Here is an 11,919-nt window from a genome sequence, read left to right as displayed (position 1 = left end):
CATGGTTACATTTTTTAAAGACTTGGCTCTCTACGGTGGTGAGGCCCGTTTGCTCTCATCATGAGACTTACTATTGCAGATATGCCAGTTGTGGTGCCCATTGTTCTCACGTCCTTCCCTCTGGTCCTTTAGCCTTACCCTTCATTAAGTTTCCATAAATTGTCTCATAATTTTGAAACCGGGAAGTAAACACCGCCATGAAAAAAAAAAATCGAGGCCATTTCCAGTTAACTGCTGCCCTCTTGTGGACAAAATAGGAAAATGATCCAGTGTTGAGTTTGAAGCAGTCATTTCTCGCCTAAATGCAACCCAAACACTAATTCACTTCGTATGCATAACAGCGCCAGTCCAGACTTCGACCAATACATTAAGGATGAAATTGAACCAAAAAATATCAATTATATCGTCCAACTGCATCCATTCCTTTGCAGTTAATATTTTAACCATAATTTACAATGACATTGCAAACACGCACATGCAAATCTATTTGCACAGTAGCTGCATCACGAACACATCTCATTTGGTGTTTGTGAACATCCTTTTATCGCCTGTAGGTGGCAGCAGAAGGCAACCAATTGCTGCAAGGGCTGAGCTTCTCCCACTTGAAGGATGAGGTCATCTTCATGCACCATTCCAGCCTGGACCAGCCTTCTGCTTGAGCCAATGCACAACAAAGAGAAACCTGCTCCCTTTTAGGTTGACACTGTTCTACTGTGAAAGTGACCAAACCATCACGATGACATCATCACACATGAATCATTTAAAATGGATGGACCAAAAAAATAAAATGTTGACGAAGAATGCAAATACACGTTGCATGACAATGTGCTTGGTGGCAAGTCAGACACAAACAAATATGACTGGCACGGATGAACCCACTTCACCTTAGTGAGGGGGTCATGTTGCGTGAGATGTCAAGTTGCATAATGACAAGCCGCTATGCTTATGTGCTTACTTGTCTTCATGGCTGTGACCTGAAAAGGGGGGTCATGCGGGCTTGGATATCACTTTAAAGCAACGACGACAAGTCCCGATTTTAAAAGCGCAGTTTAGAAAAGCGCCATTGAAACCTAAAACATGACGTCATGCATTTTGTTCATAGACAACATGATTTCATTTCACTTCTAATTCAACTGTAAATCCGGTTGTATGGAAAGAAAAGATGAAGTCGGTACGTTTGAGTACATGGCCTAAAGTTCTCCGCAGGGGTCAAACTGCTGCATCAGGTGTTCTCTTTGATGTGAGAAGAACAAAAAAAAAAAAAAGCGTCAGACAATGTGTGTGTCTGCGGTAATCCAGCTCGCTCCCGACCGCCTGCAAGCTTCCATTCAGCATGTGGCAGCCTATAAATGCGCTTATAAATAATCCAAAATGTCCAGCGATCTTCAAAGGTGCCTCAAGCAGCACGGTGCAGGAACTCAAGTCCACTGCATGTCCCTTTGAAATGATAATTTTTCATGTTTATTGCAAGATATGAGCTATTGTGGGCATACATTCATTTTTTTTTTTTAAATATTTGCACAGTGGGCCATCTTAGAATTGAACAACGTATAAAATGACTGCTTTTGTCAAAGCAGGCTTTTTAGGTCCAGTTTTTCAGCAATCAGGCCTTCTTGGCATAAATGTAAAATTTTTACAACATTTACAACAAGAGCGAGTAAGCATCGCCGTCTCTCGAAATCTCATTTTGACCGTAAAGTTAGGCACCTGATCACGGTCGCTCCCTCGTGAACGCGCATTCCGGCACAGGTGGACGTGCAGCGTGCATGGCGGGGAGACAAAGAGGATCGCTTGTTTTGATCACGTCAAGAGCAAGAAGGGAAAGGAGGAGGAGGAGGAGGAGGAGCAACTCTCCCTCTCTCTCTTGCTGGCCACTCAAGGAGATGATGTCATCCTAGGGCCAGGTGGACCAAGCTGAAAGGGAGGTGTGCAGGGAAGTGGGCGGAGTCTCAGCGCTCTGTAGCAAGTGATTGACAGGTGGTTAAAGGTACACTCGGGGTGAAATGGAATAATATTATTTGTTGGAGTGCTGATAGTCATCGACTTTCTTTAAACAACATTGATTCCATAAAACCGATTGAGGGATATATTCATTCAGACGTGGCAAATTCTCTCAGCTCATCAGTACGACACTAATATGAGCAGTTCTTCACAGAGGATAAAGAATATGACTGTGAGTGCTGTTGTATTGTCTTTCACTTCTGTTGCTGCACAATTTGTTGCCGAAAGGATTCGAGCGCTGCAACATGGATGCTAATTAGCATTAAGGTAGCCCAATGAAAGGCTAAACTATTCGGTTGTTTTCAATACACAAGCAATTAACTCTTGTTTTATCTTTACTTTGACACGCCCTCACTGGCTATTTTTAAAATTCATCTTAAAACACAATTTTTTATTATCGTTTTAGTATTTTATTGCGTTTTATGTCTGTTATTAATTTATTGTTGTAACTGTCTTTGTTTTTATGTATTATTTTTAATTTATGCCGTAAAGTGTTAATCATGATGCACAAACTGTTTAGTTCTGTTATTACAATGTTGTTATAAATATTATGTAGTGCTAATTTCCTTGTTAAAAATCACATGACACATTTTTTTGTTGGGTTTTTGGGGGAAGTTGGAACAGATTACTCACAATACCATTCATTTCAATGGGGAAAGGAAAGGCCAGAGTAAACAACTGTTCCTGGTATTTCTTTGACTTTCAATCCAGATTTGGATGCAAACTTTGACACGAAAGTCACTGTCGGTCTCCACTGACATGTTCAGACGTGTCCTGCTCCTGCAGTGTCTCTTTAAAAGGCGCAGCCGTGCAGGAACAGGATCCACCAGGGGGGCTGGACCTTGATCGCCTCGCACGCTCGTGGCTGTCTATGTAATATGCGCGTGTGCGTGTTACGGAGAGAGCACATCGAGATACAGTCGAGTAGTAAGCCGGAGTGAGGTGGCAGTCTTGGGAGGGAAGAGAAGGCGATGGCGCGCGCGCGACTTTCCGGGCGCTTTTAAAGTCTTGCTTTTCCCGAGACACTCGAGGTAAATCACCTCGTGCATGGTTTGGAACTTTGGTGCTTTTTGGCATCCGATTGACGATTGTCGTTCGTTTGTGTCCTTCCACAGGCGTTCAAAAAAGAAAAGACAAGCCGTTTGGATCGCGCGCGAGCCCGCAGTAGAATAGCAACAAAGAACGGGAGCGCGCATTGATGGGACGCGACTTTGACAGCTCTCGGTGTCGTCGCTCGTAAAGTCGAAAAGTAAAGGCGGACATGATGGCCGAGGCCGCGCTCCCCGACGCCGTGGCCATCGACCCGGACTTCGAGCCCCAGCAGCGGCCGCGCTCGTGCACCTGGCCCCTGCCCCGGCCGGACTCGAGCGCCGCCAAGCCGGACGCCCACGACATCATCCCGGAGGAGGAGGACGACGACGAGGAGGGCGCCCACCACCAGCATGCGGCCATCGCCGGCAGCGTCTCCGGCGCGGTGACGGACGACCAGAGCAGCGGCAGTCCGCTGGCCGACGGCGCGCTCTCCTCGCCCGGCCAGGAGAGCGGCGGCTCGCCGCTCTCGGCGCACTCTCCGCCCGCCGCCTCCGGAGCGCTCACCCCGGGCGGCCTGGCCGTGCAGCAGACCCCCAGGAAGGCTTCGTCTCGCCGCAACGCCTGGGGGAACCTGTCGTACGCCGACCTCATCACCAAAGCCATCGAGAGCGCGCCAGACAAGAGGCTGACACTGTCCCAGATCTACGACTGGATGGTCAGGTCCATCCCTTACTTTAAGGACAAAGGAGACAGCAACAGCTCGGCTGGATGGAAGGTAAGAAGAGTCTCGCACGCGCACGCGCACAGGCACACGCACAACTCTGTCAGCCCACTCCCCCTCCTTCCTCCATCAAAACAAAAACAAACAAAAAAAAAAAGCATGTGCCTCATCAACACGCATGCGAGAGCACTTTTACGAGATTCTGTTTGGAAAGTCTGGTTCTCTTCATGTCCTTTCCTTTATTGCCTCCACGATGTGCAATTGATCAGATCAGAGTTGTTTTGGCATCATTTGAAATGTGTCTTTTTAAGTCACAAAAACACAAATGAAACATGGCCGGTTAATTACACATGCACGCATGCACACATCCACATTTATGTAGACGTGTATATTAGGGCCGTAATAAAACCTAATTTAATGGTAAAATTGTTTGATTTAACAAACCATATCGGATGGTTACGTTTTTTGCATCCTTGAACCATATCTCACCCCACGTGTCGAGATTTGTATCAAATTGTCTTTCATGAGTGACACACGCGAGATATAAATCAGTTTCATGTTGCTGGCGAATGTTTTTTTTTTTTAATTTAACTGACTTGGACCGTTTGGACTTTGGAGAGCTTTCACATGTTGCGTATTCATAAACACGACAAAAGATGCAGCCGCATCATATCGAATCGTAATCGAATTGCATCGTACCTATGAATCGAGAATAGTTTTGAATTTTTATATTTTGGGGGGAAATATGTAGATGCTTAACGTGTATGTATGCATGTAAATATGTTTATCGATGGAGGGATGGATGCAGTGTTACAAAATAAACACTTTCAAAGGTCAGATTCATGCATCAATGATGCAATTTTGGGGATTTTCTCACGGTGGAAATGGCGCGGCCAAGGTGTGCCTAATGATCCGGCCGTTGGTGACGTGAATGCAGAGCTCCTTTGTTTCTCCCGTTGCGAGCCATGCGCATGACAGTCGTCCTCCGAGGCACGGGGAGACAGACAGAGAGCGACGTTGTAACCGGTTTATCTGGAAACACACTAGCCTAGTTTGTGTGCCTCCCAACGGCCATTCAAGTTAATCCACGAAGAAAGGCCACGACAGAATGGAAACGGGCGCCGACGGTCCGACACGTACGGCGGAAAAGCGCTCCACAAGTGACTGGGGTCCTTTTGCGTTTATATTTAGAACCCGATTCCGCAACGCCACCAAACGTGTCGCCTTGCAAGCTATTCGTTATGTAAAATTCTGGCAGGGGAACTCAACCGCCAGCGTCTTGGGTCAGGTAAGCAAGGTTGCTGCCGCCACGAGCGAGGATGATTACATAACGAGTACGCTGCTGGGACTTGAGGTGAACCTTTGGAGGGGGAGAGCTTTGAAAGGCGAGGAACGGGACAGGAGGTTGAGGGGGGAGGGGAGTGCTGCCCTCCCACTAAAGACATGTGGGCTGTGCGAAGGAGGCGCAGCAGCCCAGGGGAGGAGAAACTGACAATTTTGACAAATGAACAATAATAATATCTTGATTTACACGTTTCATTTGTGATAAAGCTCGCGACCCCGCGTACTCGAAAAATCCCCTCCACCCCCCGCTGAAATGAATTGAAACGCAAAGTGTGAAAAGTACCACCTAAAAAGTAAGTCCTCTTTTTCCTGATACGAAAAAGCTTCCCTACCGACGAGCATTCCAATTAAGGCTTCTCGGGTTTTGTTTTCTGCGATCTGGCAAAAAAAGTTTGCTTGAGTGCAAATGTCAAGGCCGGGTTTACTGTCACCATGCCGGGGTTGTTACTCATGGAATTTCGGGCATGAGGGCCAGGTTGTGAGGTTGTGAGGTTGGGGGGGAGGGTTTATTGTTACGACTGATCCGTCCATAAATCTTAGCAGCCTTTTTTTTAGTCCTCTTAGCAGAAACTTTCACTGCTCCCAAAACATCAACACATGGTCACTCGAAGCAGCAGAACACACTCGGCCATTTGGACCACCGCAACCCGTTTTTAAAAATGCGAGCGTCCCCACGTCTGAAGAGGACGCTTGATGCTTGTGCCTCACGTCATGAGCAAAGATGAAGCTCGTTCAGGAGAGGACGCGCAACCCCAAAACTTGTTTGAACTGAATTTCTGGTGACTGTTCTGCGGCCGTCACTTTTAATCGTCGTTCAGGACGCGCAGTCAGGCAGGTTGGCGCACTCGCAGTTTCACCTTTTGTTGAGGAGATTTGCAAAGCAAATCCCAGTAATCCCTCTGGGTTTCTCTCCCAGGTTCCCACTTACGTCACTTCATATCTCTTGTTGGTGAAGTATTAACCTTGGCAAAACTAGGTCAAGACAAGCACAAGGAAATATCCCATCGCCTTATGCAACTTCTCCACCAACTTCTGACGGCGAGTACATCCTCTTCACCGCTAGTTGCCGCTACACCGCGGCGCTTCGACACACTAGTGATTTTTTTTCGTTACTGTTAAGTCATTGTGCTAATACGAGCGGTATCGGTTACTTGGTATCGGTGAGTACTCGAGCATGCTATCGAACATCTCTAGAAATGCAAGAACCAAAGAATTTTTGGCTCGCATCATCTCCAGTCTTAGATAAGTCGTCTTGTACAGATCTTAGAACAGTCTGTGTTTTCTGACCACCCCCACCCCCGCGCCCTCCCCAAGTGGGTTTCAGTCCAAGAGGGGCAGGCCCAGGGTCGTGGCGCTGCTGAAATGTGTACTCAGAGACGCGTCAGGCATGAGAGGAAAGTGGAACTGAGCCTCAAAATAGTACTTGTAAACACGCTTGAAACACTGTGTGTGTGTGTGTGTGTGTGTGTGTGTGATTTAAATCAGAAGATTAGGTGCATGTGTGTATTTATGTGTAAGCATATGCGTTTGTGTGTGTGTGTGTGAGAAAGTATTCCTGGCTGCAGTGAACTTTGTGCTCTGGTGTTACTTAACCCCGCTGTAACTGGCTGCCTCATCCCAGCAGCTGGCCAAAAAAAAAAAAAAAAAAATTATGTCACAGCCACACTCCACGTACGTCTTTTGTATTCACTCATTGGACGTTACGATGCTCTGACGGCCACCCGCGCCCCCACATTAAGGGGGGGTAAAGTCGCTCTCCTCCTCGGCCGAAAACAGCTGAGCCCGCTCGGCGTGTTTTTAACCTTTGCATACTTCCCCGCATGGGCAGACATGCTCAGACATATGCGGCGCGCCTGCCTGCTCATGTTCGGGTCGATTGCCGCTAAAACGGGATCCCCGTTTCACACGGAGCGTCAAATTAAGAAGAAGGTAGAGGGGGGGGGTGTCGAGGGGTAAACCGCAAAAATGATCCAATTCCATTTAATTGGTCTGAAAATTGTTATGTACGCCAAATAATGTCTTAGAGTTGAAATGTGACAGGCAGCAGAGTTAAATGCGCTTCCACTAAATGTCAGAAGGTACAATTAATCCACGCAGCTCCATTTTGCCATTCCCACACCAGAATGATCGCTTTGTGTTCCGCTAAACACGACTCATTATTTCAGTAAAGTGTTCCTCACTTATGTCGTCGATTTTCTGTGGAATTTTTCCAAACAGAGTGAGAGGCCGGACAAAAGGGGAGAGCTCCTTTCATAAAGCTGCCCATGAATGGAAAAGCGAGTGGGATGTCATTTAAAATAAAAAAAAAAAAAAAAGAGAAAAAAGATGGCCAATGAGATGTCGCAGTCTTAGTGAATTATTCATTCATTTTCTGCAGCCGCGCAAAATCATCCGAAAGATTACCTCGTGTTTATTTGTTTTTCAACGGAAGAAAAATCTCAGCCAGGTAGCGAGTCAACAAACTGAAAATCACTTTATCCCTTTTTAAATGTAGCGAGCAAAAATAAAAATGTTTCGAGAAAAGTAAATACATAAATTACACATTGACTGAAGTACTCACACTAAATATTCATCCTTCTCCCGCCACTGCACTGAACACAATCAGGCGGGCACTGTACCAAAATGAGGAAGCTCTACGCAAGAAGGCAATTGAGGGGGGGGGGGTACCCGAGTCAAGGGAAATTAACAAGCTTTGCTCCCAAAATGGTGTAATACAAGTGCCCTCTGGCTGTGATTCCCAATGGAGTGGTTGGTGTGTGTGTGTGTGTGTGTGTGTTTGTGTGTGGTTTCTGGGAACCCACCAGTTCCAAGCACCCCCTCCGAACGTCTGAATAGTGTCACCCAGCGCAGTCGGCCTCTAGGCTCTGTTCTGGTTCCATTTCCGATCAATGGCCGCAATTTATTTCCACAAGAGAAGCTCGCCTTGTATTTGGTTTTTAATCGTCCATTCATACTTGAGGCCAATTTGCTTCAATTTACCGCAGTGTTTTTTTTTTTTGGGGGGGTCATTGGCAATTAGTTAACGTGACGAATCACACTCGAAATGTACTCGGGGTGGGACAAAATATCGATCCATTTAGTCAAAGCGATCCATACTTATAATTGACGTCAGGCAAAATCATTTTTAGCGTTTAAAATATTCACTATGCAGTAATGGGTTGGGGTGGTACTTAATGTAAAAAAAGTTGTGTACCCCTGCTTCTCACCTAATGAGAATAAACGATGGAGAGCAAATGAATGGACGGCCAAAAACACAAATTAGCATTGACAAAGGTCGGCCAACCAGTGCTTTCATTTCAAATTCCCTTTGAAATGTCTTTTCCGCACAAGATCCTGTCGAGTCTTCCGGACAAAGTTCAGATACAGAAGGTTGAAAAAAGATCATGTGCATCTTTTAATTGGAATGAAAAAGCACACCAAAAAAAAATGACTTGGCCGTAGACCCGTTCTCTGTTCAAAGACGCCTCTCAATTATTCAACGCGCTCAGAAGGAATTCAGAATGCCGTATTAATTTTTAAGAGCTGTTCTTGGCTAAAGGCGCATGTTTTTTTTTTTTTTTGCAGCGTCTGTCTCGCTTTGCCGCCCCCCCCCAACCTCCGTCCCTCATTATCTTCCTGCTAGCGTCCTCGTTTGTCTGGATATAAAATGCGATGTAGGCATAATAAACAAACGGCTGAGCTTGCTGCTGCTCTTCAAACCCAATTGAGGTGCTAACGAAGATTAGACGATTCGCACCACTTACACGACTTTAGCGACCACTTTGGAGATTTTTTTCCCCCAAACATTTTCTAGAGTGCTAGTTCTCATTAGGGTCCGTTTCTTTTTTATTCATATTTGAGTTTTTCCACAGAAAATGCATATTAAATGTCGATCGTTTTTTTTTTTACGATACATTCCACTGGGCCTCAATTACACACGAACCCAACCCCCGTCCTAATTGTGTTGGCTGCTTGCTGTGTGCAAATTAAAGCTCAAGCATCTTGCGGTAAATCGTTGGGGCCTGTTGAGTCGGTGAGTTTCGAACACAACTTGCTGTCCAAGCAGGCTTCTCCCGCTCCAAACGGGCACCTCAGCAGATTGCGCTGATCTCGTTTTCACTGTTGACGCGGGAATGTCATGTTTCGGCTTGGTAATTGAAGCAAAGTGCACAGCTGAACTTGCAAGAAAAAAAGTCTCACTGCAGCCAAGCAACTTGCGATTGACGCTGGGCTCAGGCTAAAAAATCCGTTGATTAAAACCCACAACTATCGATGCTAACCGTTAGCACGTTATTGACGTTTTCTATTCTGGATTCATTCAATTTGAGAGTCGATTTAAACTCGGAGTGACACACGGTGCACAGTCCCATCTTTGCTGCAGCTCCATTTTCTTGCTGCCCACAGTCTCCTCTTGGATTCAAAGTAGCTGTAAGATAGCGAGCTATAATTGCATTTAATGTCCTTAAAAGGAATTTGTGTTTGCATGCCTCGTTATGGCGAGCTCTGCAAACACCCGCCATGTTTACATGCTGTACTTTTCATAGGTTCTCCTCTCAGAAGAAGTGAGATGATCAACGTGATAAGCAATGCGTGTTTGCATTGTGGCCACCTATCGCATATCTGTTTGCATTTTCTTCAGCTCGGCCCCTTTTCTTGTATTGCGAAAGACCTACTTTGTTCCTGCTGGAACTGAAGGTTTTTTTTTTTTTTTTTAAATCATCAGAATGGATGAAAAATGATTACCAAATAGTGTCCCGACTGGAAATTCACGTTATGCCAATGCTGTCTGCGTGTCGTCGTACAAAACAAATAAAAACACAGCAATTACACGGATGACACACGTGCATTGTGTGTAATTCCGCTGACACAAAACATTCCCGCAAATACTCGCATGCAAGGCTTGGCTTTCAAATATTTGAAATTATATAGTTGATATATTTCTGTAAACTTGTGCTTGCTCCGCAAAACGGTTGGGTGTTGCTCATCGCCAGCAAGTTGGGAGGAGGCTTGCAGTTTGCGAGAGCTGATAACAGAGGCGCCCCCCCCCCCCCAGCCACTTTCAGGCTGCCTTGAACGCAAATGCATCAACGTCAACAACGTCCGGGCCACAAAGATGAAAAAAGTAAATCAATAAATAGCATATAAGACAACCAAAAAGACAATTTGATATTGCAGCGGACCGAAAGTGAAACCCGCCGCTTTTGGTTGTCTCCACACTACAGGATAAAATCCGCAGCGACTGCAAGTTTGGCTTTAAAAGTTTAATTTGTTTTTCTTCCGAGCCCGTCTCGTTCAATTACTCAGCCAAGACAACGTGGCATCGCCGGGTCCGCGAAGGCGGGTTGAGCTGCTCGTCCTGATTAACAATTAATCAACTACAACCAAGCTTTCGGTGTCAAGAAAGAGGGGGGGGGGGCATACTAGATGGGGGTCCTTCAATCTAGTTGCGCATTCCTTCGCAGTTTTGCTTCTAGTCCAGATTGATGGCAACGAATTAAACCGGGATTAACTGTTTTGGTGGCCTGCTAAATTGAGCTACTCCAGCTGTGTGCGTGTGCGTGTGCGTGTGTGTGTGTGTGTGTGTGTAGCCCTACTCTGCATATTTTAGTGACATGATCCAAAGAGAGGCGCTTATTTGAAGAAGTACAAAAAAATTATTTGGCATCTCTGTCTTGTGGATTTTCATCGATAGTAGATTTAAAAAAAAAAAAAAAATCGTTATAGAAAGTCAAAAGTGCCGAGGTTTACCCGCCTGACTTGTGATGTGTAGTTGTCTTATTGCCGCAATCAGCGCCCAGTTTCTCCTAACTGAGAACAGGAGAAGCAGTAAAAACAACGAATGGATGACTTATTATTTTAGAAAGCGTCGTTTGCGACTGTAGCTTTCGGAGTCAAACCTGTCCAGCTCGCTACGCAGTCACACAAAAATGTCATAGGTCAACATGTCGGCACAATACGTGCACATTCTGAAGCACAACAGCTCTTGTTGTATACACGCCGGCCTCAAATGTTCCGCATCCTCCATGCGTCATTAGGACAGGGGAATGATCTTTTGGGTGTAGGATAATTAGAGTGCGGAGCTCGTCGCTCGTCCCGCACACGCAAGAACCTCCGACGAGCACGCATCCCACTCCTTATGAAGTTAGCGACGGCTCCAGACTTGACAAGTGTGACCACATACAGAATGTGGCGAGGCAACACACTTTGGCATGAACTAAGTCTTTGTTCAAAGGCGACGACTTCGGCTGCTGCTGCAAAAAACAAAACACAACCCAAACCGTTTCATCCGTTTCCCAGCAAGATTTTGCGTCACATTTTTTTCCCTGCAACTTCCTTTGGGAATGTACCGGTTTCGTCCAGTTGAATTAGTCCATGGCCGAGTTGGATCACCAAAAATGATCAGATGATCCGAGTTGCTGAGCAAATCTAATTCAAATGCACGTCTAAAGCGCAGCGAAAAACAACAGGGTCGCTCCAAAATGTCGTGTCTTTTAAAAAAAAAAATACACACACCGTGGTGCAATTTCGTTAAATAATAATCCTACTATAAAACATGCTACAAGTATTTTTAAACGACGTCTCTTGCGGTTTTTCACCCGAAGCGACTTCACTCTCATCATACCTTTAAATATATTCAATCGAGTTATGCACAAAACAATGATGGGCATCAGACGGCAACGGTATCTATTGGTTACGGGGGGTCTCCGTGTATGGAATGAATCTTGACAGATAATGTCGCAATATTTACGCCACTCGTCATCCAAAGAAAATATATTGTAACCCATTTGGAGATGCCGGAGATGAGCCTCCGTTTCATTTCCCCTCTCATTTTAACGGTTATG

At 45.7% G+C, this 11,919-nt stretch overlaps 1 protein-coding gene across 1 annotated transcript in view; it reads left to right on the top strand.

Annotated features, from left to right (window-relative positions):
- Positions 1–2,861: 2,861 nt before the first annotated feature.
- Positions 2,862–11,919, top strand: part of foxo3b (forkhead box O3b) — a 30,468-nt gene continuing 21,410 nt past the window's right edge. Inside the window, exons 1-2 of the mRNA XM_088286694.1 lie at positions 2,862–3,032; positions 3,117–3,808. Coding sequence (XP_088142820.1) covers positions 3,263–3,808 — 546 coding nt within the window. The 5' untranslated portion in view covers positions 2,862–3,032; positions 3,117–3,262. The remainder of the gene's footprint in view (positions 3,033–3,116; positions 3,809–11,919) is intronic.

Source organism: Idiotropiscis lumnitzeri, chromosome 21, assembly GCF_059441095.1.
Source record: "Idiotropiscis lumnitzeri isolate Australia: NSW breed Sydney's pygmy pipehorse chromosome 21, RoL_Ilum_1.0, whole genome shotgun sequence".
In the NCBI taxonomy this organism is placed as follows: Eukaryota; Metazoa; Chordata; class Actinopteri; order Syngnathiformes; family Syngnathidae; genus Idiotropiscis; species Idiotropiscis lumnitzeri.
The sequence above is the reverse complement of the archived record's forward strand: the minus strand, read 5'-3'. Positions and strand labels throughout refer to the sequence as shown.